The sequence below is a fragment of the Aspergillus terreus genome, genomic scaffold, assembly GCF_000149615.1.
Source record: "Aspergillus terreus NIH2624 scaffold_8 genomic scaffold, whole genome shotgun sequence".
Lineage (NCBI taxonomy): Eukaryota > Fungi > Ascomycota > Eurotiomycetes > Eurotiales > Aspergillaceae > Aspergillus > Aspergillus terreus.
The window spans coordinates 1,659,148-1,681,093 of NT_165931.1; the positions used below are offsets into that span (position 1 = coordinate 1,659,148).

General features: G+C 48.2%; 6 protein-coding genes across 6 annotated transcripts; 3 read left to right on the forward strand and 3 right to left on the reverse strand.

Moving 5' to 3' along the window:
* Positions 1–157: 157 nt before the first annotated feature.
* Positions 158–1,083, forward strand: ATEG_06225 (uncharacterized protein; the record flags this gene model as incomplete). Its single annotated transcript, XM_001215403.1, has 2 exons — positions 158–426; positions 477–1,083. The coding sequence occupies 2 exons, from the start codon at positions 158–160 to the stop codon at positions 1,081–1,083; spliced, it is 876 nt and encodes a 291-aa protein (XP_001215403.1).
* Positions 1,084–1,489: 406 nt separating this feature from the next.
* Positions 1,490–1,973, reverse strand: ATEG_06226 (uncharacterized protein; the record flags this gene model as incomplete). The annotated part of the gene is made up of 2 exons (XM_001215404.1): positions 1,490–1,676; positions 1,750–1,973. The coding sequence occupies 2 exons, from the start codon at positions 1,971–1,973 to the stop codon at positions 1,490–1,492; spliced, it is 411 nt and encodes a 136-aa protein (XP_001215404.1).
* Positions 1,974–3,811: 1,838 nt separating this feature from the next.
* Positions 3,812–5,017, forward strand: ATEG_06227 (uncharacterized protein; the record flags this gene model as incomplete). The annotated part of the gene is made up of 5 exons (XM_001215405.1): positions 3,812–4,170; positions 4,221–4,512; positions 4,569–4,645; positions 4,714–4,813; positions 4,868–5,017. 5 exons carry the CDS (start codon positions 3,812–3,814, stop codon positions 5,015–5,017), a joined length of 978 nt encoding a protein of 325 aa, XP_001215405.1.
* A 1,139-nt stretch (positions 5,018–6,156) lies between these two features.
* ATEG_06228 (uncharacterized protein) lies at positions 6,157–7,591 on the reverse strand (the record flags this gene model as incomplete). Its single annotated transcript, XM_001215406.1, has 4 exons — positions 6,157–6,204; positions 6,263–6,385; positions 6,453–6,968; positions 7,052–7,591. 4 exons carry the CDS (start codon positions 7,589–7,591, stop codon positions 6,157–6,159), a joined length of 1,227 nt encoding a protein of 408 aa, XP_001215406.1.
* A 442-nt stretch (positions 7,592–8,033) lies between these two features.
* Positions 8,034–9,937, forward strand: ATEG_06229 (uncharacterized protein; the record flags this gene model as incomplete). Its single annotated transcript, XM_001215407.1, has 3 exons — positions 8,034–8,134; positions 8,276–8,881; positions 8,947–9,937. The coding sequence occupies 3 exons, from the start codon at positions 8,034–8,036 to the stop codon at positions 9,935–9,937; spliced, it is 1,698 nt and encodes a 565-aa protein (XP_001215407.1).
* Positions 9,938–12,465: 2,528 nt separating this feature from the next.
* Positions 12,466–14,341, reverse strand: ATEG_06230 (fungal specific transcription factor domain-containing protein; the record flags this gene model as incomplete). Its single annotated transcript, XM_001215408.1, has 5 exons — positions 12,466–12,949; positions 13,010–13,479; positions 13,531–13,719; positions 13,843–14,108; positions 14,167–14,341. The coding sequence occupies 5 exons, from the start codon at positions 14,339–14,341 to the stop codon at positions 12,466–12,468; spliced, it is 1,584 nt and encodes a 527-aa protein (XP_001215408.1).
* Positions 14,342–21,946: the final 7,605 nt, after the last annotated feature.

Sequence of the window (21,946 nt, forward strand, 5' to 3'; positions counted from 1 at the left end):
TTCCGAGAGATTCCGCTTACATTATCGGCCAATATGTCCTGGAGCCTGATGATTCTCGGTAATAAAAGCACCGTTCATCCCCTAGCAACCGAGAGCCTACTACATGCCAACTGCATTATCTGTTTTCTTCAGTATCTCATCCTTTGGAATCATAAAAATGACTCGGGCTACAGTGACAACTACTCTTAACTATCATATTCCCAATGGATGTACCGAGATCAACCTCGGAACAGCCGAAATGATGCGGCTCGAACCTGATACTCACCAGGTCGAGATTGAAGATATCCGTGGCCATGAGAGCGAATTTAACCTAGATACACATGGATTTGCCTTATACTCTCACGTCAGCAAATACATCCCCCCAGAAGACGAATCCATCATCAGGAACGAAATATACGCTGAGACAGCAGAGATGCTTAAGGAGATGTATGTTCCCTGTGTCCATATCTCCAGTCTGTCGCTAATATATTATCCAGAACGGGTGCTACGCGTGTTCACGTATTCTCGCATCTACTCCGCCGCGCCGATTCCAAAGACATGGCAAAATGGGCCGCATCTACCACATCTAAACGTGTTGCGGACGCCGTGCCACCCGCCAGGGTCGTTCACATCGACCAGTCCGAGTCCGGGGCTCACACCATTCTCCGTCAAAACCTCGGTGAAGAGGCTGACCGGCTTCAGAAGACCCGCTGGGCTTTGATCAATGTGTGGAGGCCTCTGGAACCTATCCGACGGGACCCCCTTGCGCTCTGTGATGCGCGTACCGCCGATGACAAAGACCTTGTGTGTCTTGTTGCTCGTCTGCCGGCAGAGCCAACTGGGGACAACAAGTATAACGACCTTACGAAGGGACGAGCTTTTGACATGTACCGTGTGTTGTACTCGGAGCACCATAGATGGTATTATGCCTCGGATATGGTGCCTGAGGAGGTTCTGTTGCTGAAGATATTTGACTCGAAGGATGATGTGGCAAAGCGGACGCCCCACTCGGCATTTGAGGATCCGTCTTTGGACCCTACAGGGGGAACGCGGAAGAGTATGGAGATCCGGTGTCTGGTGTTCTGGGAGGACACTGAAGCCTAGCGTATAGGGAAGCTCAATGTCATCTTTTCACTTATTACAACCCAGTCACTATGTTGAAGTGCCAATTCGGGCTGTATGTAACGGGCAGGAAATTCAAGGTTCCTACGCTGTTTGTATCCGCAAGGTGTCCTTAGTGAGTTTCTCCATATGTACAATATAGAGACCGACAGATGTGCGGCCCAGAGTTCGGTGATTGGGAGGCTGTGTTTTAGAAGGGCAACTAGTCAGGCATGCAGTACGTCTTTGGAGAAAGCATATTGGGTGGAATTCACGGAGTTCTCGCACTATTACAGTGTATGTCCCACGCTGTCTTGCGGTTTGAAGCAATTGACTCTTAAATCATGAAGAAGAAAAAGCTCAATCCGTTCCAGCTCTCCCAACCCCTGACACCATATGAACCCGTCTATTAAGCAAGGGTGTAGTGGTCAGGAACAGGGTTGTTCTTGTCCCAGAATTTAACGATAACATCACAGTTTTTGTACACCGCATAGCAGGATGTCCCACCCCCGAAAGATGTCGGCAGTTGAACCCAGTACGTGCCATCATAATCACCAAGGTTGAAGTTATACGTCAGATCGACATATTGAGAGTTGCTTGGTAGCGGAAATATCAGCGAGGTACGTCTTTGAGAGGAGATATGTTGACACTGAGTAAACAATGACTTACCCAGAGACAGATTGAGTCTCTGACTCAAATTTGGCATTCACTACACCGCCGTGAAATCCATCGGCAAAAAAGGTTGAACCGACGCTTGTGGGCAATTTATGGTCGAGACTGTGGGAGTTTCGGCCGCAATCGTCACTGGCGACGAGGTCGCACTGGACTGCTGCAGTAGCGAAGCCCATTAAGCCGAAGGCAGAGAGTAGGAGTTTAACAGAAGACGAAACCATCTTTCAAGAAAGCTAGTAGAGTAGTTGGCTTCGAGAGATAGTTGTTGGGATGTTTGAGGAGAACGCAAGAACAGGTACAGAGAACTTATAAGAGTTTATCTGTAGGCTTTTTATGTCGAAAATATATAATTCGGTTGACTACATGCGAGGGCCGACATTGGCTTAGGGCACTTGACTGGTCCAATTAAAGACTGCAGGTACCGGCCACGTGTGCGGAGATATAGAACAGTGGCGTTAAGCTTTCGTAGTATGGTTTCTTAATCCTGGAGATAAGCGAAGTATAAATTCAAACCTCATGATTTGCCCGCATAACCTCACTCCGCATTTGTTTGCCACTAACATGGTGCGGTACAGTGGATCGTTCACAGAACCAAACCGGCTTTCTCGGAGAAATTGAAGTTTATTGCTTCCACAGACTTAGAGAGCATTTTGTGATTGGTTGCCTAACGGCGACACCCGAGGAACCCATAGGCGAATATATTATGTATCACTGCTTCGGAAATTTGCCCTTTTAAACAAAATAGGTTTCACTATTACGTTCTATATCAGCAGACAGAGCAGGGTTTTTGTGTACGTAATGAGACAATGTCTAATTAACCAAGCTCCCTGCTTACTCTGTTCTCCGAGCATTCTATGTTTTGAACTAACGGGTGGCTTGCGGGACGTTTTTGCCCTCTTGTCCATGAACCAGTGGGACCTCTTGCCATATTGCTAAACAATGCCCTGGATTTGGAATTTGACCTTTTACCGTCGGGGTACTTCATACTACATTTTCCATATACTGAGAATGTACATGGGAAAGTAAGGACTCAATTTCCAGCCCATACCGGGCTCATTCCGCTGACAACTCAAAAGCCTTAGCGTTATGGTTGAGTGGATCGATGCAGAACTAGTCAATTCTTGACTTCACCTTGCTTTATTCTGGACGGTTCTTGAAATGAGGATAAATATGGTTCCCCGAGCTCGATCGGTATGTCTCTGATGTTGATCAATAATTATGCTTCGTATTATGGTCCTTCATTGTCTCACTTGAGGCCATTTCCGGCGGGGGGCCACGGGGATTTTTCGGGCACTTTGCTCAAGAAGCGATGGGTGCAGGCATACCATAGCCGCCAAAAACTTTCTTCATAGCAGTTCAGCGTGTCTGAGGACAGTCCCTCATCCGCAATGGACGGATGCCACGAGACACTTAGTGAGGAAGCGTGGGCTGTTCTTACACAGCTGCGCAAAGGAAGAAGACGAAGGACAGGAGTAGCCCATAAAGCTCTTGAGATAGCCGAAGAACGAACGGAAGAGAAAGAATCCTCCTCATTTGGCCCCTCTGAACCAACCTCAGAGAGATGGAATTCTGCGGCCAGAAACCCGCAGCATACGTACACCAGGTGAGACACAACAGAGCAGGAGGAACCGGGAAGGAGCCATCTGCAACAAGAACCGGGGTGAGCAGAGTTCCGCCGAAGTCCGAGGACTACAGTACTTCGTAGGAGTCAACGGTTTGGCCGGTCATTCTTCGGAGGACCAACTCTAAGAGCCCTCCATGTAACCTAAGTAAGACAACCTTGAACCTATCGACCCTGTTTGAGAATAAGGTTCGTAAGAATCAAACAACAACTGTGTTATGCACGTTGAGTTTTGTTCGACCGTGGACGTCGTCGGAATGGTCATCATAATGTCTCACCATAACCAACTGACGTATTTTCGTATCCTCTGCATTTAGCTTTCTGCAGAAGTATAGATACCCCTCCTGAAAACTATTTATATGGCCCAGTCAGTTCACAAAACCTGGTTTCGATCAGACACTATTCCACTTCACAAGACCCGACGAACAGCCCTTCAACATGAAGTATCTCCTGTTTTTGTGTCTGGGAATCAGCCAGACCTATTGCCTTCCCACCTCGGACGGTTCTACGGCGACAGAACCTCTGTTTGTCAAAATGCAAGGTCCAGATGGCCTCGATATTTTCGAGCCGTACCAACGTGATAACCTTACCCAATGGAAGCCTGATAGCACTTTCTATGAAGGTGTCCCAATGGTCGAGAAGCAGACTGTGATCAATGGGGAAACACTCATTTACCAAGACTTCAACATCTCTGCTCTTACCTTGGAGCAGTTTAAGAAGTACATCATGTCTACCCCCGACTTCTTCGATAGCCATGGCAGCATTATCTTCTCCGATGAAGATGCACAGGCATACAGGTAGTGTCATTCGTCCTTGTCAGTCTGGCAGATTTCTTACTACCACATAGGGAGTTTATGATTGCTGCAGAGAACCATGGGGACACTGGCGTTGCTATGCCCCTCAATCTCACCAAAAGAGATTCTCTCCCTGCAACAGACTGTTCCGACTCCAACATGTTCTGCAGAGACAAATGCCTCAAATTAGTCCAGCGAGGTGTGGTGCAATCCACAAATGATGACGTGTATGGAGATTACCACTACGATTCAGACAGTTTCTGTGGTACTGGGAGTATCACCAAGACCGTCTCAGTCACTGATGTTTCAGGGGTCACTATCGGTGGTACTGGTCAGATCCCAGGAGTGAGTTTTGACCTACCCTAATATTTTATTTCAAGGTTGCTTAAGCTTGTCTACAGTTTGGCAAGGGTTGGACAAAGCTGGTGTCGACGTTCTTTAATACCTTTGGGTTTAATATCGGAAATACTCCAGATTCGTAAGCAATACCTTCCCAGTCATATAATTTCGTTTCCCAGAGCAGACCAACTAACAAAGGGTTATTAGTGTCACAACTGCTATTGGTTACACAGGTAACTGTGGTTCGGGCAATGTCTGCTTCCTCTGGCACAGGCCCCACTTTACAGTGAATAAGGGAGTTATAATTGTAAGTGAGCGACAGTTCGAAGCCCCTCTTTATTATAGTACTATGCTAATTTAGAATCAGACTGAGTATATCGATGCGTTTACGCAGAAAACCTGTCAGAATCCAGACACAACCCCTTATGAGGCCCATATAATGCATGAAGAGTCTGACGGTGGTGGCGCGGGTAAGTTATTATCTCCTCGTTCTGTTACAAAGCTCAAATGAATGCTGACTTGTTATAAGCATCCCATGGTCTTTGTTATTCGATGCAGACTCATGGGTGTCCTAGTCCTGTCTCAGCTTCGTCCACCATCCCCCCCTGCCCGAATGGCTATTAAGGCACCATGTCTTTCGTTCTCTTGGAGGAAAGTCCTTAGGTTGCCAAGGTCCTGTGTAGATGCCTGTCTAGTACTTTCTGTTCCGAATATTTGCTTGGAATTGCCAGCTCTTTATTATATTTATTTGTCTCCCCTATCGCTGGTTTATATTCTCCTACGTCAGTTCACCTCGTTGAACAATAAATTTGTCCCGCATATCCTTCCTCAAGCTTCGAGGTGATGATGGCTGCCTGGGGGACGAAAAACTTTCTGTAACAAAGAACCCACGGACGTTACATTAAATGTAAGTAGTAGGTATATGGGACAAGAAGCTGCCCGGGTTTGTTAAGAAGGCCCTAAATGCGTATTATAGTATCGAATGTATGCACTACCTTAGATCCAAAAGTGAAACCTACATTATTCCGTCGTGTACCTAACTTTTAACATCGCTGGCTGCTGTAAGTCACGCTATATACAAAATGACGGTGACTAAGTCAAAGTCGCTGTAGGATTTTGACGACAGAGGAAGCCTTGTTTAGTAGTCATTGTCTGTCGTCGTCTATATGAAGCTTCTAACTAAGACTTTTTAGATGTACGATGTTTCTCCCTAGGTTTCGCTTGGCCGCTTGCTTGCCTTATGGCTGCCCTCTTTTTGTCTCCATAGGCATACCGTCAAAAGGCTTTGCCCGATTGCATATCCTAACATTGTAGAATGGAGTGTCCACGGGCTCTTTATACCCAAATACCTTCTTTGCTGTAACACTAATGATAGTTGGCAGATCAAGTCAGGGTTCCGCATAGTTCGATTAGTACGAATATGCAGATCATTGGCCATTGCCTTGCTTATGGATATGTAACATGGTCTTCTTTATCCAGGCCGAAGATTCTACTCTGCTTGCGAAAGGCCAATTTAGTGGCTACTTATGACCACGCACGTCAACTACCTCCCCAACCCTCCCTCGCTATATTTTCCACTCAAAGAATAAACCTTGCCCAAACCAGGATGGACCTCTACCTGGAACGGGGCGAATGGTACTCGCTCCCCATCTATGCTAATACATCCATCTTCTTGATCTCGAGGCGAGATACGGAACGCTGAGATCTTGTAGTAGTTCACATCAGGATGGTGAAAATGAGCTGCATTCTTTCCAACCTTTCCGAAGAGCTCGAAAGTCTTGAGTATCGGGAGGTCCGACCTGAAGGTCACCAGATCTAGCAGTCCGTCATTAGGCCGCGAGGCGGGGAAGAACGCCACATGGGGAGCGATGAACTCCATCTATTGACCCTGTGATGTCAGAGAACACAGACTAGGATATCGCACCTAAGGGGGATCTCTCTCTTACCTTTCCACAATAGAAGTTCCCCATATTTTCATATTTAATCCGACGCCAACCATCTGAGGGGAGCGGATCCTGCACAGTGCCATACTTCAACGGTGGTAGTCCTTGGGACTCAGCATCGACCGCCCATGTATTGATCAGGTCTTTCACGGCAGGAATGGCAGCAGCAGCGTGGAAGGCTAGCTGGATGTCTGCTTTATCCCCTAGCTCAACTTTCACGTCAATGTCGCACGGGTAAGCCTTCTTGCTAAGGATTCTCGCGAGCACGCCCACATGAAACCGAGCAGCCCCCATCCAGCGCATATGCTCGGTCCCCAGGTCGGCCTCGGCGATGATACCCAACGCCCAACTTAGGAAGCTTACCCCTCGGCGGTCCCCCTGCGTGTAGCTGACCAGGTCCATCGCCGTATCAATGCCTTTGATTATCCCGAGAGCCACAATGCTTGCATAGTGACTGCCGTAGAGGTTGCAGGCCATCGCGTTGCCAGAGCCGCAGGTATTTGCGAGACGGCGACCTTGCTAAGAGCGCGACGCGCATCGGGTCTCTGAGCAAACCCGTTAAAAATCTCATGAGGAAGTCCGTCGCCGGAACAAGCAATAACTGTATCGAATCGGTCGATGTGAAGGTTGCGAGCTATCGCAATGGCCTCACCGGGCTGGCTGGTGACCATCACTTCTATCTCCATGCGGGCTGCCTCAAAGAGAGGTAGCACCTTATTCCACTTCTTCCACGCTTTCCCGGGTCCAGCATGAGGGTTGATCAGAACTAGGGCTCTTTTCTGTCTCTGCGCGGTGCCATACGCCCGGCGTATAAGAGCAGCCACCCACGTATCGATTTCGGAGCTGGAGCCGAAGGCTGGAGTATAGGTTCGAGTAGTTGGCCGCAACTCAGTTGGACTGGTGTACTCTGCAAATGTGATCGAAACAGTTTTTCCTTGGAATTCGGCCCACAGAATAAGCTGAAGAGGAATGAAATTGTGTAGCTCTTCCTTTTTCTGACTCTTCCGCAAACTGGACCAGCGCAGCGGGGGTTTGCACTCAGGTCTGACTTGAGGTTTTGGGAGGTCTACACAATTCTTGTACAGGACCAATTCACGGCCGTCCGCGAGAGAAAGTTGGAAGCCACAACCGTTGCCATCCATGTTGACTTAGTCGCCTTCGGGGATAGGGTTGACCCATATGCTTGAGGATCTTCAGTTGTCCCGGTAGCCTGTCGAGCGGCGAACGCGGTTTGCGCACCATTAAAGTAAGGTCCGCTTGAACAGATACCTTCCTCCTGCACCCAGGTAGACCTTCCACCTCTTGAATGGTTATGGTTACCCTGATGTGCATATGATGTATTCTGCGTTGGATAACCGAGGCAGACGTTCCCCGTTTCCAGGCGATTTGAGGGCAGGGTTCGGTGCAAGTCTCGGCCCTCCGAGGCAGTTGACCTCGGACCAGGACTTCGGACCTGAACTTCGGGCCTGAGCTCGGACTTCGTTGAAAAGGGTGGTGGACAATAATATAAAACGTACATGCCTTGATTCATCATCTCACGGGTTGCTTCTTTTCAATAATAGCGAAGCAATCTAATCAAGCACCATGTCTGAGCATGCGATTCTGTTGGCTGCGTGGAAACAGGGACAGGATCTGTTGCGGCAGCTCCAGCCCTTTCTGTGGCCTCAAACTACCCCAGTCGACGCGTAAGTATCTCCCTCTCTCTATTATCATCTGTATTCCCGTTGGCGCGTTTTTTTTTTTTTTTTTTGGAGAATTTTTAGTTGTTCTCGCTCCCCTTGGCCCCTTCTTGCGTTTTCCAGCTGACACGTGTTTGCCTGCATCAGAGCCCGCAACGTTGTCTTTTCTTGCTTTATCCTACATGTACTCCAACGCGCTTACTGGCAACTCAAAGGCCGTGGGGTGGTCGGCACCGCAGCTGAGTTTTATCACAATGTTCGGAAGATTGCCTACGGATATCTCCTTCGGACCCCCTGGATCCGCCGCAAGGTGCAGAAGCAAGTGCAAGAGGCATTGACCAGGCTATCCGAGCAATTCTCCGCCCACAATCACCCGCGGCATTTGACACTGCCGAAGGAAGGTCTTCAGGTAGGAACGATCTTGTCTGAACTCGATAATTTGGCCAATTTGGACCATACGCGCTGGGAGGATGGATACGTATCGGGCGCCGTTTATCACGGCGAGGATGCTCTGATACAGTTGCAGACAGAGGCCTTCGGCAAGTTCACTGTCGCCAACCCGATCCATCCGGACGTCTTCCCCGGAGTACGCCAGATGGAGGCCGAGATCGTGACCATGGTGCTTCGCTTGTTTAATGCTCCCGACACAGCAGCTGGCGTCACGACGGCTGGCGGAACTGAGAGTATACTGATGGCCTGTTTGAGTGCTCGCCAGAAGGCATACGTCGAGCGAGGTATCACCAAGCCAGAAATGTATGTCGGCCTTTCTTCCCCTGCTCCTTGTCGTGCTCTAGCTCTCAGACTTATCATCATGATAGGATCATCCCCTGCACCGCACATGCCGCCTTCCGGAAAGCCGGTGAATACTTTAAGATCAAGGTCCACACTGTCGCCTGCCCAGCCCCTAGTTACCAGGCAAATGTGCGTGCCATGTCCCGCCTGATCAACCGTAATACTATTCTCCTCGTCGGCTCAGCACCCAATTTTCCCCACGGGATTGTCGACGACATCGCCGCGATCTCCAAGCTCGCTGCGCGCCACAAGATTTGCCTCCATGTGGACTGCTGCCTGGGCTCTTTCCTCATGCCCTTCCTTAAACGGGCGGGATTCCCCGCCCCTGCCTTTGATTTCCGGCTGTCCGGCGTGACGAGCATCAGCTGCGACACGCACAAGTATGGGTTTGCGCCCAAAGGAAACTCCACCGTGTTGTACCGGACGGCTGAGCTCCGCACTTACCAGTACTTCGTCGACCCGGAGTGGTGCGGAGGCGTTTACGCGTCCCCAGGAATAGCGGGCTCGCGACCAGGGGCGTTGATTGCCGGGTGCTGGGCGAGCTTGATGTCAGTCGGAGAGAACGGCTACCTGCAGGCCTGTACGCAAATAGTCGGTACGGCGAAAGAAATCGCCACGGCCATCAGAACGAACCCCTTGCTGGCCTCGGAGCTGTTTGTGCTAGGAAACCCCTTGGTGTCGGTTGTCGCATTTGGTGCCCGCCACCTGGATGTCTATAGGATTGCGGACGGGATGCTCAACAAAGGCTGGCACCTGAACGCCATGCAGGATCCGCCGGCCATCCATGTTGCAGTAACCATGCCTATTGTCAAAGTTTGGATGCGTTTGATTGCGGACTTGGAAGCGGTAGTGCAGAGTGAGCGGAAGGAGGTCGAGAAACGACTTGAGGCTGGGGAGAGTATTCCTGAGCCGACTGGCAACTCGGCCACGCTGTATGGTGTTGCTGGATCGCTACCGAACAAGGGTATTGTCGTAGAGCTGACGAGGGGTTTCTTGGATTTGCTGTACAAACCTTGAGAATTCCGACATCCTTTCGCCTCTCTATCCGGCTGCCGTTATAGCTATAGTTCATCGAATTCTGCCACTTGGAATCTGTCGGAGCAAGCACTCTATCGTAAACTGCTGAATTGGTGATGGCTATCTCTGACCTAAAGAGGAGCTCAGCTCCATACAAATGGTGGTGGTTGTGGGCTTTAGCCTGGCGGGGCGCTAGGCCTAATTAGGCAACCGAGGCGCTCCGCACCGACAGAATCCTTCTCCGACTTCTATGTCCATTCATAACCAAGACCGAGATGATCGTAATGGAAAAACAGTAGCCGCCTGTGCAGACTACTGTTCTGTGCACTCCTGCATACCTCCGCAGGTGAAGACCGAAGCCCTTCCGAGGTTGAGCCGAGTTGAAGGAACCGTATAAATCCGTCCCCAATCTCGCCTCTGCTACCATGATCACCCTACGTGCCATACTACAACTACTACTTCAATAGACACCATGACAACAGTTCTGATTACTGGGTTCGTATGCATTCAGCTCTCGCTCAGACCTTTCCAGGGTATGTTATAACAAATTGACATGGGGTCACCCCGGACATTTTTTTGGGGCGGCGGGATGGCAACCACCTCGTGGGTGACCACCTGCTTACCGGATTGGATGACAGATATTTTGACCGGGCGATTTTCCGGGTTGCCGGTTATCGTGCGGCAGCTACGGGAGGCGACCGATGGGAATGCATTGAAGCGGACTTGAATCGTGGATTGGGAGATTCTATTTACTGGAACGGACTGATGATTTGGGCCCATCCGAAGAGGAATATGACTCGGCGCAAAGGTCCTTGTCCCTCAAACCGACGACGCCCTTCATCATAGCTTGATGACTGCTCCACTCCCCTGATTTAGGCTGTTGTAACCCAATTCATGAATTTTATAGTAACAAGAGGGTACATTAACCGGCTTTGACAATGGTACCTTTTACCCTTATACAGTACCCTAATAGTCTCCGGGATGCATTTGCTTGCCATCATAATTGCTTTACTGTGCATGGTCCTCGTCGTGTTGCTCCATCAACATTCAACAAACTTGGAGACATGGAGGAGAAAGGAAAGCATTCTACTCTAATAGCCACTTACTTCCGATCTGGGACTTTGGGTCTCTTAGTCCGGTGTGGTTATCATATCATAACGCAGTCGCGGCGAAGGCGCCAAGGTTAGAGCCATTTTTAATTCAAAGGGCCCTAAATAGTCGCATGACTGGGATTGGATTGACCAGAGAAGGCCAACATACCCGTACGTTCGTGTCCCCGTTACGCTTGATTCTCCCCAAGCGGCCATTCCACAACTTGAACAACCACTGACATGACGTCTCGAGCGCGAAATATATATTGTACGCATCTGGGTATTAATTGCCGCGTGTGGCTGGCTTCAAGAAGCCTTTATATACACCTAGACTCTTCTAGTTCAGAGCCTTAACTAGCTGCCGTAATATTTCGGCCTCTTTCTCCTCTACCCGGTGCTTCTTCTAGTGTTGATGGATTCGCTGGAGAAAAGCGGCCACGATCGACCGGATAATTGGTTGATCCGGTTGCACCACTGAGCTTGATTTATCCTTCTCGTCTAGCTGCTTTATCTACAGCATCGTTTCCTGCCACGCACATGTAGGCAGAGCTCCCCCGTATCTGTACGTATGCCAACCCGCACGACCTGGGGCCATTACCTTCATCTACATCTTTGAGAGAATACATTAGCCGGAGGGGGCGACACGGGGTTTGGACTTCCTGAATGATGGCTAGGCTATCGGTAACGAGAGTAAAAGCGAGCGGGGACTCGCATCTCTGGCGGTTTCCACCGCCATGCGGACCCCATCTAGTTCAGTGGCGTACACGATTGAATCTGCCTCTGTGCCCAGATGGTTCCTCGAATCTATTTTGGCGAGAACGTAGTTGCTGCGGTGGAGAACGTCGCGACCTACAGCAGTAAGTGGAGCCGTTAGTCGAAGGACCTTTCTTTGATAACAGGTAATCCTTATGTTACCGTATAGGCGACTGACGACTTGGTCCTAGTGAGCGCTCTCCTGACAGGAGAATATTAAAAAATCCCACGGCAAACAGGCTACATTACCATGATCTCCTCACCTAAGAGCAGAATCTCATGGACAGACATCGACTCCGGCCGCGTCTCTAACACCGCGCCGGATGCAATTCCCAGCTCAAAGAAAGGTGCGTAAGGAAAGAATTTCATAAGCTGAGAAGGGGGGGAATACAGATGCGCTTGGCAGAATTGCGATGGAAACAAAGAGACAGTAGACGAACAGCACGTCGCACAGGATATGCGCGAGGCTAAAGGAGTCGTAATCGATGGTCCAGTTAGGGCCAGAGTTCTCATTGATGACGAACCTTGCAAGCACTATTATGCAACAGGATGAGAAACAGCCCTTATATGGCCAATCTCTTGATCTCGCTACCGTACCGTAATGGCAAATTAAGCTCAAGTGACTTCGCAACGACACCATAGATGCTAGAAAGAAACAAAGGGGGTGAGCAGTATCAGGACGATCTAAGGTGGGCTGAAAAATGTATCATAATCAGACTGTATCATGGATCCAAAAAGCTCCATCACGTTGAACCCTGTAGCGGAGTCGGCATCATGCGCAGACGCGTCGAATGTCGGTAACATCAAAGGCAGCGTGCGCGGTAGATCCATTGACGGCGGTAAGGGACCCAGGATTTGGTTGGTGCCGTGTACAGCGGAAGCGGAGTTGTCTGCCAACCAATCATTTTGGGAGATGAGTCCTGACGGGGGAGCTCCGTCACTTCCAGGTTGACACCCATGGGTACGGACATAATTCCGAGCAAGGTAAGCGAATTCAGCAAGTATAGAACTTGGTAGAGTACCCCCGCTGACATACTCCAGTCTACTAAAGTGACCGGCAGCCACTTCTAGCAGCGCCAGATTGCCGGAGGTTTCGGGATGGCTGGGATTGTGGATAACAAGATCGAAAAGAATGAAAAGTGCACTCAGCGGTAGCAGTGCAATGGTACTGGACTAAGTCAGCAAACTCCTTACCTTGATGATTCTTTCTCAATGTCACGGTACATACTAGACGGGGGTATATGGTTCGATGTCAATGTGCCTCAACAACTCTATGATCGACCTCGCTGACCGCATGAGAATGGTCTTGCTCTCAATTTGTCGCGGTCCATCTTGGTTTTTCCCAACATGGAGCGTCAGACGGCATAGGGAGATTGAGGCATCATGATAGTAGAAATGTGTTGTCAATGCGACGAGGGTCTCACACGAGCTCCTGAATGATCGAGCATGGAATGCTTCTCCGGGTCGAAAGGCAAGAGGGATAGACAGGCGCCATCGTTCAAGTAAATCCGTAATCGCGTCCAATTTTTCATAGTACGCTTCCTGGGTGTTGAGGGTAGCAGAGATTGAAAAGAGGCCTTCATAAGCTCGTGACAGTAGACGCGCGAAACTGGCTGTAGCAAATAGCCAGTCATAGTCTCCGAATGTCGCCTCAGGAACGGATGGAATGGGGCACCCAATATCTGAGTCCATAATCACCTGCGACGAATGAGTATTGCGAAAATCAAGTAGTAGAGCTCAATGACATACAGAGCTCTTTGCATGGTTGAAGGCCAGTAGTTTCTCAAGCGCATATATCACCCAGAACGTCTGATGTCGGACGGTACTTTCTGGCAAAGTTGAAGCCTGGTTCAGGCCAATCTCCTGTGCTGTTCGAGCTGCTTCTCCAATCAAAAGCTCATCTATATGCATATAAGAGAAGTTTAGGGCCACAATAGCCTGAGTATAACTGTTAGTGTGCTCGAGGGACGAAAGGATTCATGCTGAAAGTGAGACTACCATTGCTGTAAGGGCCTATGTCGTCAAATTAGACGGGCTCCAGATCCGTTTCAGGAATATTACCTGTGCAGTGACAAGAGTCTTCTTCCCGACCAGTATCTCCGGGAAAAGACCTAAAGCTATGCGATAGAACTTCCAGGACTCCCCTTTCCTGGGTTCGAACGCAGCTCCTCCGTGATATTGACACCCCAGAGCAAGGACAGCATGATATAACGCCGACCAAGAAACATCAGTGGCTAAATCAGCTGCCAGGCCGGATTTGAAGGATCTGGTCTCGAAAGTTTGGCGATCCAAGAATGGATGGACCGGGTGGATCTGACTGAAATAGGCTGAAAGGCGACGAGTATTGTCAGAAGGCACCTAGGAGGGCAGCTGATGGTTACCTACAATCAATGTAAAGCTTGGCTGCATCGGAAGATGTAACATTTGCGCTGTCAAGTTGTTCCCCGGATTTGCGGGTGGAGGGAGAATGTTCCAAGCGGTGGTACCGGTGATCTACTATCGAAGATATTCTCTCCAGAAGCGGTTCCAGCCCGTTATGACCTAAGAGCCGCGAAATCATTCTTATCCGGCTTTGGGAAAAGTACGATAAGTTCGAGCTGACAACTGGGTATAAAATCCATTAGCGTGATTCTCTTGATTGTCAGTCAGCTATCTGTACCGTGGTTGTGATCGAAAGCCTAGATAACGGGATTATTATCAACGCTATCTGAATCTTTCGTTTCGGGCAGTAATACCTCAAAGATAACGTTCCTCTGCCGGGAACTTCCTGTGGTTCGATGACTTCTGATCAAGTGGTCTACGTATAGATCCTGCTGACCCAGGCATGTTGGTGAATGTTCAACAGGTCTTTCAGAATGACTTGGAGAGTGAAGCTTTTCATGAGCAGCATTCATGAAACTGGATTCAGTAGAGTCGACTGAGACATCAACGCTTCCCAAGCTAGGCCTATCGAGCGAGAATGTTGTAGTATCATCGGGGGTGGCGGCTGGAGCTTGCCGAGGGTCTGCTATCAGCACTCAAAAATTTTCTCCTATAGAATCCATAATGACATTCTTCGCCCCTTCTCTGATATATAATGAGCTAAATGCGTTATAGGAGTAAAGGGGATTGACACAAACCCGGCAGTTGTTGCACGTTGAAAGGTCAGGGGATTCTCGAATCAGTTAGCAACACGGGACTGGTAGCGGCTGGATCCTACGTACTCAGACATCGAACCTTTCTGGCTCTGCAGTGATCACAAGTTTTCGATAGACGCTCTTGCAACGTAGGACTCGACATTGCGTAGAGAATTAGATATTGCGTTAGGGGGTGAATGAATGGCCAGGCAACCTTTGTGCCAGTCCTCACCGCCTTATTCCTTACGGAAGCATGGGCCATGTGATATATTTCTGGAAAGACCAGTTGATGTATTTAGGTCCAATGACGGTCACATTTTTTGTTGGCACAATGGTGCCACGTTTCCGACCCTATAGTATTCTGCGGACGGGGAGTTGATAAATAACACCTTCGCGAAGGGCCCGTAGAATCGGTATTTTATGCGAGCATAGGCAATAATCAGGCGGTCGCAGCGCCTATGGTGCAAAATATTAATGGAATGTAGCTGCAAGTCTCCCCGACTTTGGGACTGCTACCACAAGAGACGCTGCTATGCTATTACCCTGATGTGATTTGGCCATTCACCACGGTTGCCGGGTTATCAGTTATCATCCGCAAGTCAAGACCCAGATAGAGGTAAAAATCACAACATTTGTTCGCCAATACCAGGCAGATTATGCATAGATAGTCACTTTCTCATTCTCAGAATGATCCTACAAGTGACAAGGAATGACCAGTGATGTGGATGTGTCTATCCTTGCATCGTCAGCTTTCGGAATTCGCTGTTCGGTGCTCGGTGAGTATGGTCCCGAGACATCTGTGCCCTCGGCTCTCGGAGCTTCGAGTTTGGCTGAACTCAAGGCCCCACTTACCCTTACGGTACAAAATGTATGGGAACAGAGTGTATTAATCTTTTATCCTAATTCAGAATACTGCCTCTATGCGAGACACACCCGGCAATGACTCGTGGCGTTCTGCACCGAGTGACGACGGCCGAGCAGTTGACGCCATTGTATCACATAGCAGCAGATGCCTGGCAAGACGACCCTTGCTTCAACTGGTTCTTATCCTGGCGGTCGTGAAACACCCGGCGGACTTTTGTTACTCTATGGAAACTCCTGCTACAGTATGAACATTTTTGACTCGAGCAAATTTATTCTCGCAACCACCGTCCACGAAACCGGAGATGACTCTGGTGGATTACGGCCCACTGAGGTGGTTGGATTAGCCGTATGGCAGCGGAGAGGTACTTCCGACGCTGCTAGAAGTTGGCAGGGGATGAGCGTCGTAAAGAGTATGTACAAGTTCCAATAATCCCGCAATCGGTGTATGTGCTCTCTTATGCACAGTGGCATAGTGTGTATGCCTTCCCTATTTCTGCGTTTCAACTAATGGAATTGTTCATTGCAACCAGAACTAAAGAAATGCTATACCTACATCAGGATGACCTTTATGTATTTGCTTTCCCCGTTGAGGAGGTCAATTTCTATAAGTAGAGTAAGTGAGTTAGAAAAGGAGCTTAGGCCGATAAGGTCTGTCAGCCGTCAGAGTCACCAGCTAGAAATACGGCCATATACAGCTATATCTGCCTTCAATTGCTTGGGAGATAGACTTCAGCTTATCCCACAATATCTTTCCCCGTTGCCTTCAGTCTGGCCTCCTTGACCGCTAGGTAGGTAGTCTCCTGTCCATTACTATTAAGCGGCATAACCTGGAGGCTGCGACTGGGGTCTAAATGTCAGAAGCAGCGGTCAAAACGCACGACAAAGACAAATAGACCCATATGGAGCTTTGGTGATTAAACACCACCAAAGGTATCCCGAAACAGCTCTTCATTCGTAATTATTACACTAAGGCGTTAGTCAAAATAAAAGCCGTTTCAAAAAGTGGGATCATCTAAGTTCCTTACGGATGGAACAGGTTGATGATTTCATGACAAGAAGAGACCTTGGTCCTCTACATCCTCTACTCGGAGTGCATATACAGGCAATGTCGTAGCTGCACTGAGCCGGTGGTTGGTATTTCGATTGTGACACATCATATCGCAAAGTATCCACCTACCACCTACCTCATAATGTCGCGTCAGTTACCTTTGTGACGAGGAATAACCTTGGAGGTTACACAAAAGCAAAGTAACCTTCCTTACATTGCTACTGCGGATTACGTATAGACGGCAAACAGTTAATGCTCTTCTCGCTAACAGAGAATGTAGGCTCATGACTTCCGGGGGAAAGACATCCGTGGGAACTACCCATGTCTATGATTTCAGGACGACCACTAATAATGAAGTGATAACACGTTGCACAGCAACTCTGCATTCCAACATGTAACGTCACACAAGGGACCACTTACAGCGTTCTAGGAGCTAATACCTACACGACTGGAAAATCGGAGGACTGTAAGGCGACTCCCTAAATATGCCGTGATGTAGAATATCAATTCAACACGGCTGCCACTACATCACCTTACCGCAAACGTAAAAGCGATTAATGCTGAAGGAGATCTGGAGATAGGTGGCCAATCTGGAAAAAACCTCCATGGCAGGGATAGAAAGATAGTGTGGTGCGTTTTGAACTTCAAAAAAATTCGAATGTACTAACAGTCCAGGCTTAGTCCGGCGCAGGGCCTATTACCTAGTTGCGGAAGGTGCCGGTTCCAGTAGTGCTTCGGCTGCTTGGCATGCCTGAGAGAGGGTCGTCGGGCCGGACCGGACGACATCACTGGCTGCCAGCCCCACAGCCCCTTTGGATCCAAGATTGAAACTGGACAACCTCAGTTCCTCACCACCCAAAAGAGGTGGGAACAAGAAAGTTTGTGTGATATGAATATATATGCTTAGCTCAATTGCACTCAAGTAATTCGCTGGTCCTTACCATGTGAAAGTAGAAATAATAGATTTGGTATGATAAGAGAAGGTGGGACTTATAATCTGAGGTAATTGAGATATGCACCATAGCTTTTACCATATTTAACATCTCTCCAAAGGAAAAAGAAAACCAGGAAAAAATTTCCAATCTGCTATCTAGCAGACTACATCTTATTAGCTGGTGTAGTAAAGGTTATAAGCCTTGCGAGAGGACCTTGTGACCTGTAGTAGTTCGTAGCACAAAAGTATCAGAACTCAGGCACCATATATTACGACATTACTGCTCCAAATTCTTCGACTCTATATCTATAATCATTTGAGTTTCATACGCCCTGGTTCTGCAGTATAGTCATGTCCAAGGTTGTCTCTTGTATGTGACATTATGAAGGATCATGTAACTTTCCATTTCCGTTGAATGTGGAGGCAAGAATACACAGTATTGATGTCAGCACATTCATGTTGAACTATACGTATCAAGTAGATGGCACATGTTGAAGCAGCCAAGTAGCCCATTAGATCACTTCAGTTAGAAGTTCAAAGAAACATATATATTTGTGATCCCTTTTGACATATCTGAAATGTTGCTACTAAAGGTTTACATACGGATTTATTAATTCCTATATTTACCCAATTATGGATGTGCAATATGTACTCGCCGATCTCCAAACGGGACCGGAATCTCAATCATCACAGTCAAGTATTCATTTTCATGATATGGCCCCGTTCTATGTGGTGTCCATTGAGCGGCAGCATGGATTGTCTGGACTTGTCAGCATAGTTCCCTGTTCCACGACGCCAACAATTCACTATGATGAAAAGGATAAAAAAGCTTACCAGAAGGCCTGGTCAAGGGGCAGAAGATTTGCTGCATTGTTCGAAAACTTGCTTAATGGGGGGAAAATGGCTACGAAAACATCATGTTCATTGCAGCAGACACCATACTTGCAACTACGCGATGAAGCACTTATTGTTGGGTCACCCCTTGGCACTCCTACACGGACAAGGGAGGGTATTTCTTCCTTCCACAACATGGAATTCAATTTTCCTGGAGCGAAACCAGTTGTTTCATCACAGATGCTGCATATAACATGCCCAGGTCTTCGGTCAGAGGAAAGTCTCTTTGACAAAAATGGCGGAGCACTGTAGATTAGCGTCACAGTTTTTGACCCGCCATGTGGTTTATTTACTCGCCAAAATATTGACGAAAGTGTTGCTGATGTTTTCCTGGACACCCCGGAAGCTGTTGGACATGCAGCCTGACTCTATATGAAGTGGAGCGCATCGCCGGATTGTCGTCCGCTATCGCAGATATAGCAGCTCTCGTCTTGTCCAGATACGATGGGAAGTGCCACAAGCCGGTTAATATCATACTGGATCTTCCAACCTGGCATTACTACCAGAGCGTTGAGGATCAACTCCAACATAGAGGCTATAAGCCATGCGAGGTGATGGATTGGATTGAAGCAATTACTCTCCGCAGTCAGCAGTTAGCAGGTTTGCTTAAGAGCGCAGTCCTGCATGAGCTTGATAGGCGTGGTGTCTCAAGCAGTCAACGTCTCTATGATATCCAAATTTCTCCGGGTTCAGCCTTGGTCGATGACGCCTTCCGAGAGACTCTCAAATACGAGAACCTACCATGCCTTGATAATATCCTTGAGGCGCTTAGCGGGAGCGAAGATGGCTCGTGGCAGCAATTCTACTCGCTTCTTCCCGAACGCGATAGGCCTCAGTCTATTAAGGATCTGAGCTATCTCTTCTACATTTTTGAGGTTGTTCGTCCTGCTGTGTTGGCTGGGATTCAATCCGGGAACCAGCAAACACCGACACAATCAGCCGATATGGATTCCACAGTCAGTCACAGGCAACAACAACCTGCTTCCTCCCGCAGCTATACGAGCAAGCAGAATCAAATGCCCCGTCCATTGGTCATCAGCGTTGATGATCCTTCGGAGAGAAAACTATATTCAAAAGCCCATAGCTTCTTCCTTAGGCTTCCTAAGAACCCAATCTACCCAGCTGACCCTACGTTGGTCCAAGTGTACACGACTCGTCGGGTTTTTGTTGACGGGAACAGAAAAGGGGAGCGCCTGTACCGGAATGACCCCAGCCCAGTGATGCCAGAGCTAAGTAATGGTAAGCTCTATGGTGATGGGGGTGATGCTGGGTACAGCAAGTATGCCAGAGAACTCCAGCAAATGGACTTCATAGCAAAGCTGTATGGTGCCGAATGTGCAGCAAATATCCAGCGTTGGTCGAAGGAGGTTGGCTTATGCTGAGGCAATTCGACTTGACTTGGTGAGCGTCCTCAGCCTGTTGACACTAAACCCTGGGGCTGAAGATTAGAACAGATGGTGTAATTCAGTGGGTCATGTGGTGCATTAAGGTCTCAGAAGAGTTTTGGGCCTTTTGGCAAGGTCCTAAATTATTACTAAGAATATATTCGACAAGTCTTCTTAAAGTGTAGGGAGATCTTGGAAGGAATTTTTAACTTAAAATTGCCATGGTGGGGTGCCAACAGGTTCTAAACTTGCCTAAACTTGGACTGAACGCAATATCTAACGTAATTTCCAGCCGAGTCGCTGCTTTCCCATCGATTCCAACGCGTGCAATTCAAAGCTAACCAAACAGCTACTATGCCACCAAAATCGCGTCAAATCTTTGGAAATCCGGTGTGGCAAGAGGGAAGGATTCTACTTGCAATATCTGCTTTAAAATAATAAACTTGTAATATCCACCGCCCTGCGGAGATATTCAATGCTGCCAGATCCACCCTTCGTGACCTGCTTAATGGACGCCAATGTCGAACTGAGAAACGCTCCAATGCCATAGGCTATCTCCTACGCAGGAAGAATCATTAGTGGAATAGATACTATCTACGGATTCACGTGGAGTGCCTTCTATGCTATCTCACGTGCAAGTAATGGACAATATTCTTCTTCAAGAAGATAATCCCTCTGGATTCAGACCTATTGCAAGAACTGGGCGTCTACCTTTATTAACCGACGTGAGGAGATCAAAACTCGATATGCCCGATGATATAATTATAGTCAAGCTCAATGCGAGGAACCAAAGATTATCACGGGGTGGTTTGACAGGCTACAGCAGATCCAAATATAATATGACATTTCCTACGAAGATAGCTAACTAACGGAGTTGCTACCTAACCACCTCAGAATTTTTTTTTCTTTTTTCAGATCCCAGTGCCTGCTTGAAGAGTACACTACGTATGGTGTGGAAGTATGGCTGAAAACTGAAATCAAATGTTTGCGCCGAAGTCAATGGAGATCCTCCTATCATCTATGAGAACCGATAAATATCGGACCAACGAACATTGATGTAATGAACATTTTACGATGACGTTAGCGTTGCTAATGCCTTCAGCCAGAATAGCATGGTGGTTGCAAAGGAGGTAATTATTTAAAAGGCTAATATTCCAGGAGCCTACATTGGCCACGGTTTTCTGCTATCTTTGCCCTCCAACCCGATCACAAAAACGACACTATAATACTGTTCTCAACTCATACAATAGCCTATCTCGCAATGTTTCATAGACCGACTAGGGAATCTCTAGATAGGTCCCGACACTCTGCGATTGGGGCGTGGTCTTTTGGTCCCAAAGCCGAAAACCTAGACTATCTCAAGGAGAAAGTCCAGGAACTACTGGATAACTACCACAAGTATAGGCAAACTCTGTATCCCGATGATAGGGCATTTATCCACAGAGACATGCGTGAATCTAGCCTGTTCAAAGAACAGCTGGATCGCCTGGACGAGAAATTATATAGCATTGGGGAACAACTCCATGGAAACTCAACCCCTTTCTGGAGCCCACGAAATCATGCGCATATGGTTACAGAAACTACAATGCCATCAGTTATGGGCTGTATGGGCTTGCCCTTATGTTCTGCGCCAATGGTAGCAGACTAATTAGCTGTACAACCTCCTACAACACAAGCTGCGCACAAGTCTTGTCTGTGTTAACTTAAACGACTGTTACTGGAGGGTGAGATCCCAAATAACGTTTGGCGATTATGTTTTAACCATGGGAGAAATAGCGTGCCCGGGGATTTAGGCCGATAGAATCTGCGACATACCGATTGGCTCCGAATCCCCTCCATACTTTGACTCAGGAGACTTCGCTCTTTCTTCATCCAGCAGCGTGACTGATACCGGAGTGATCAAGACTGGGACGGCCCATCCACT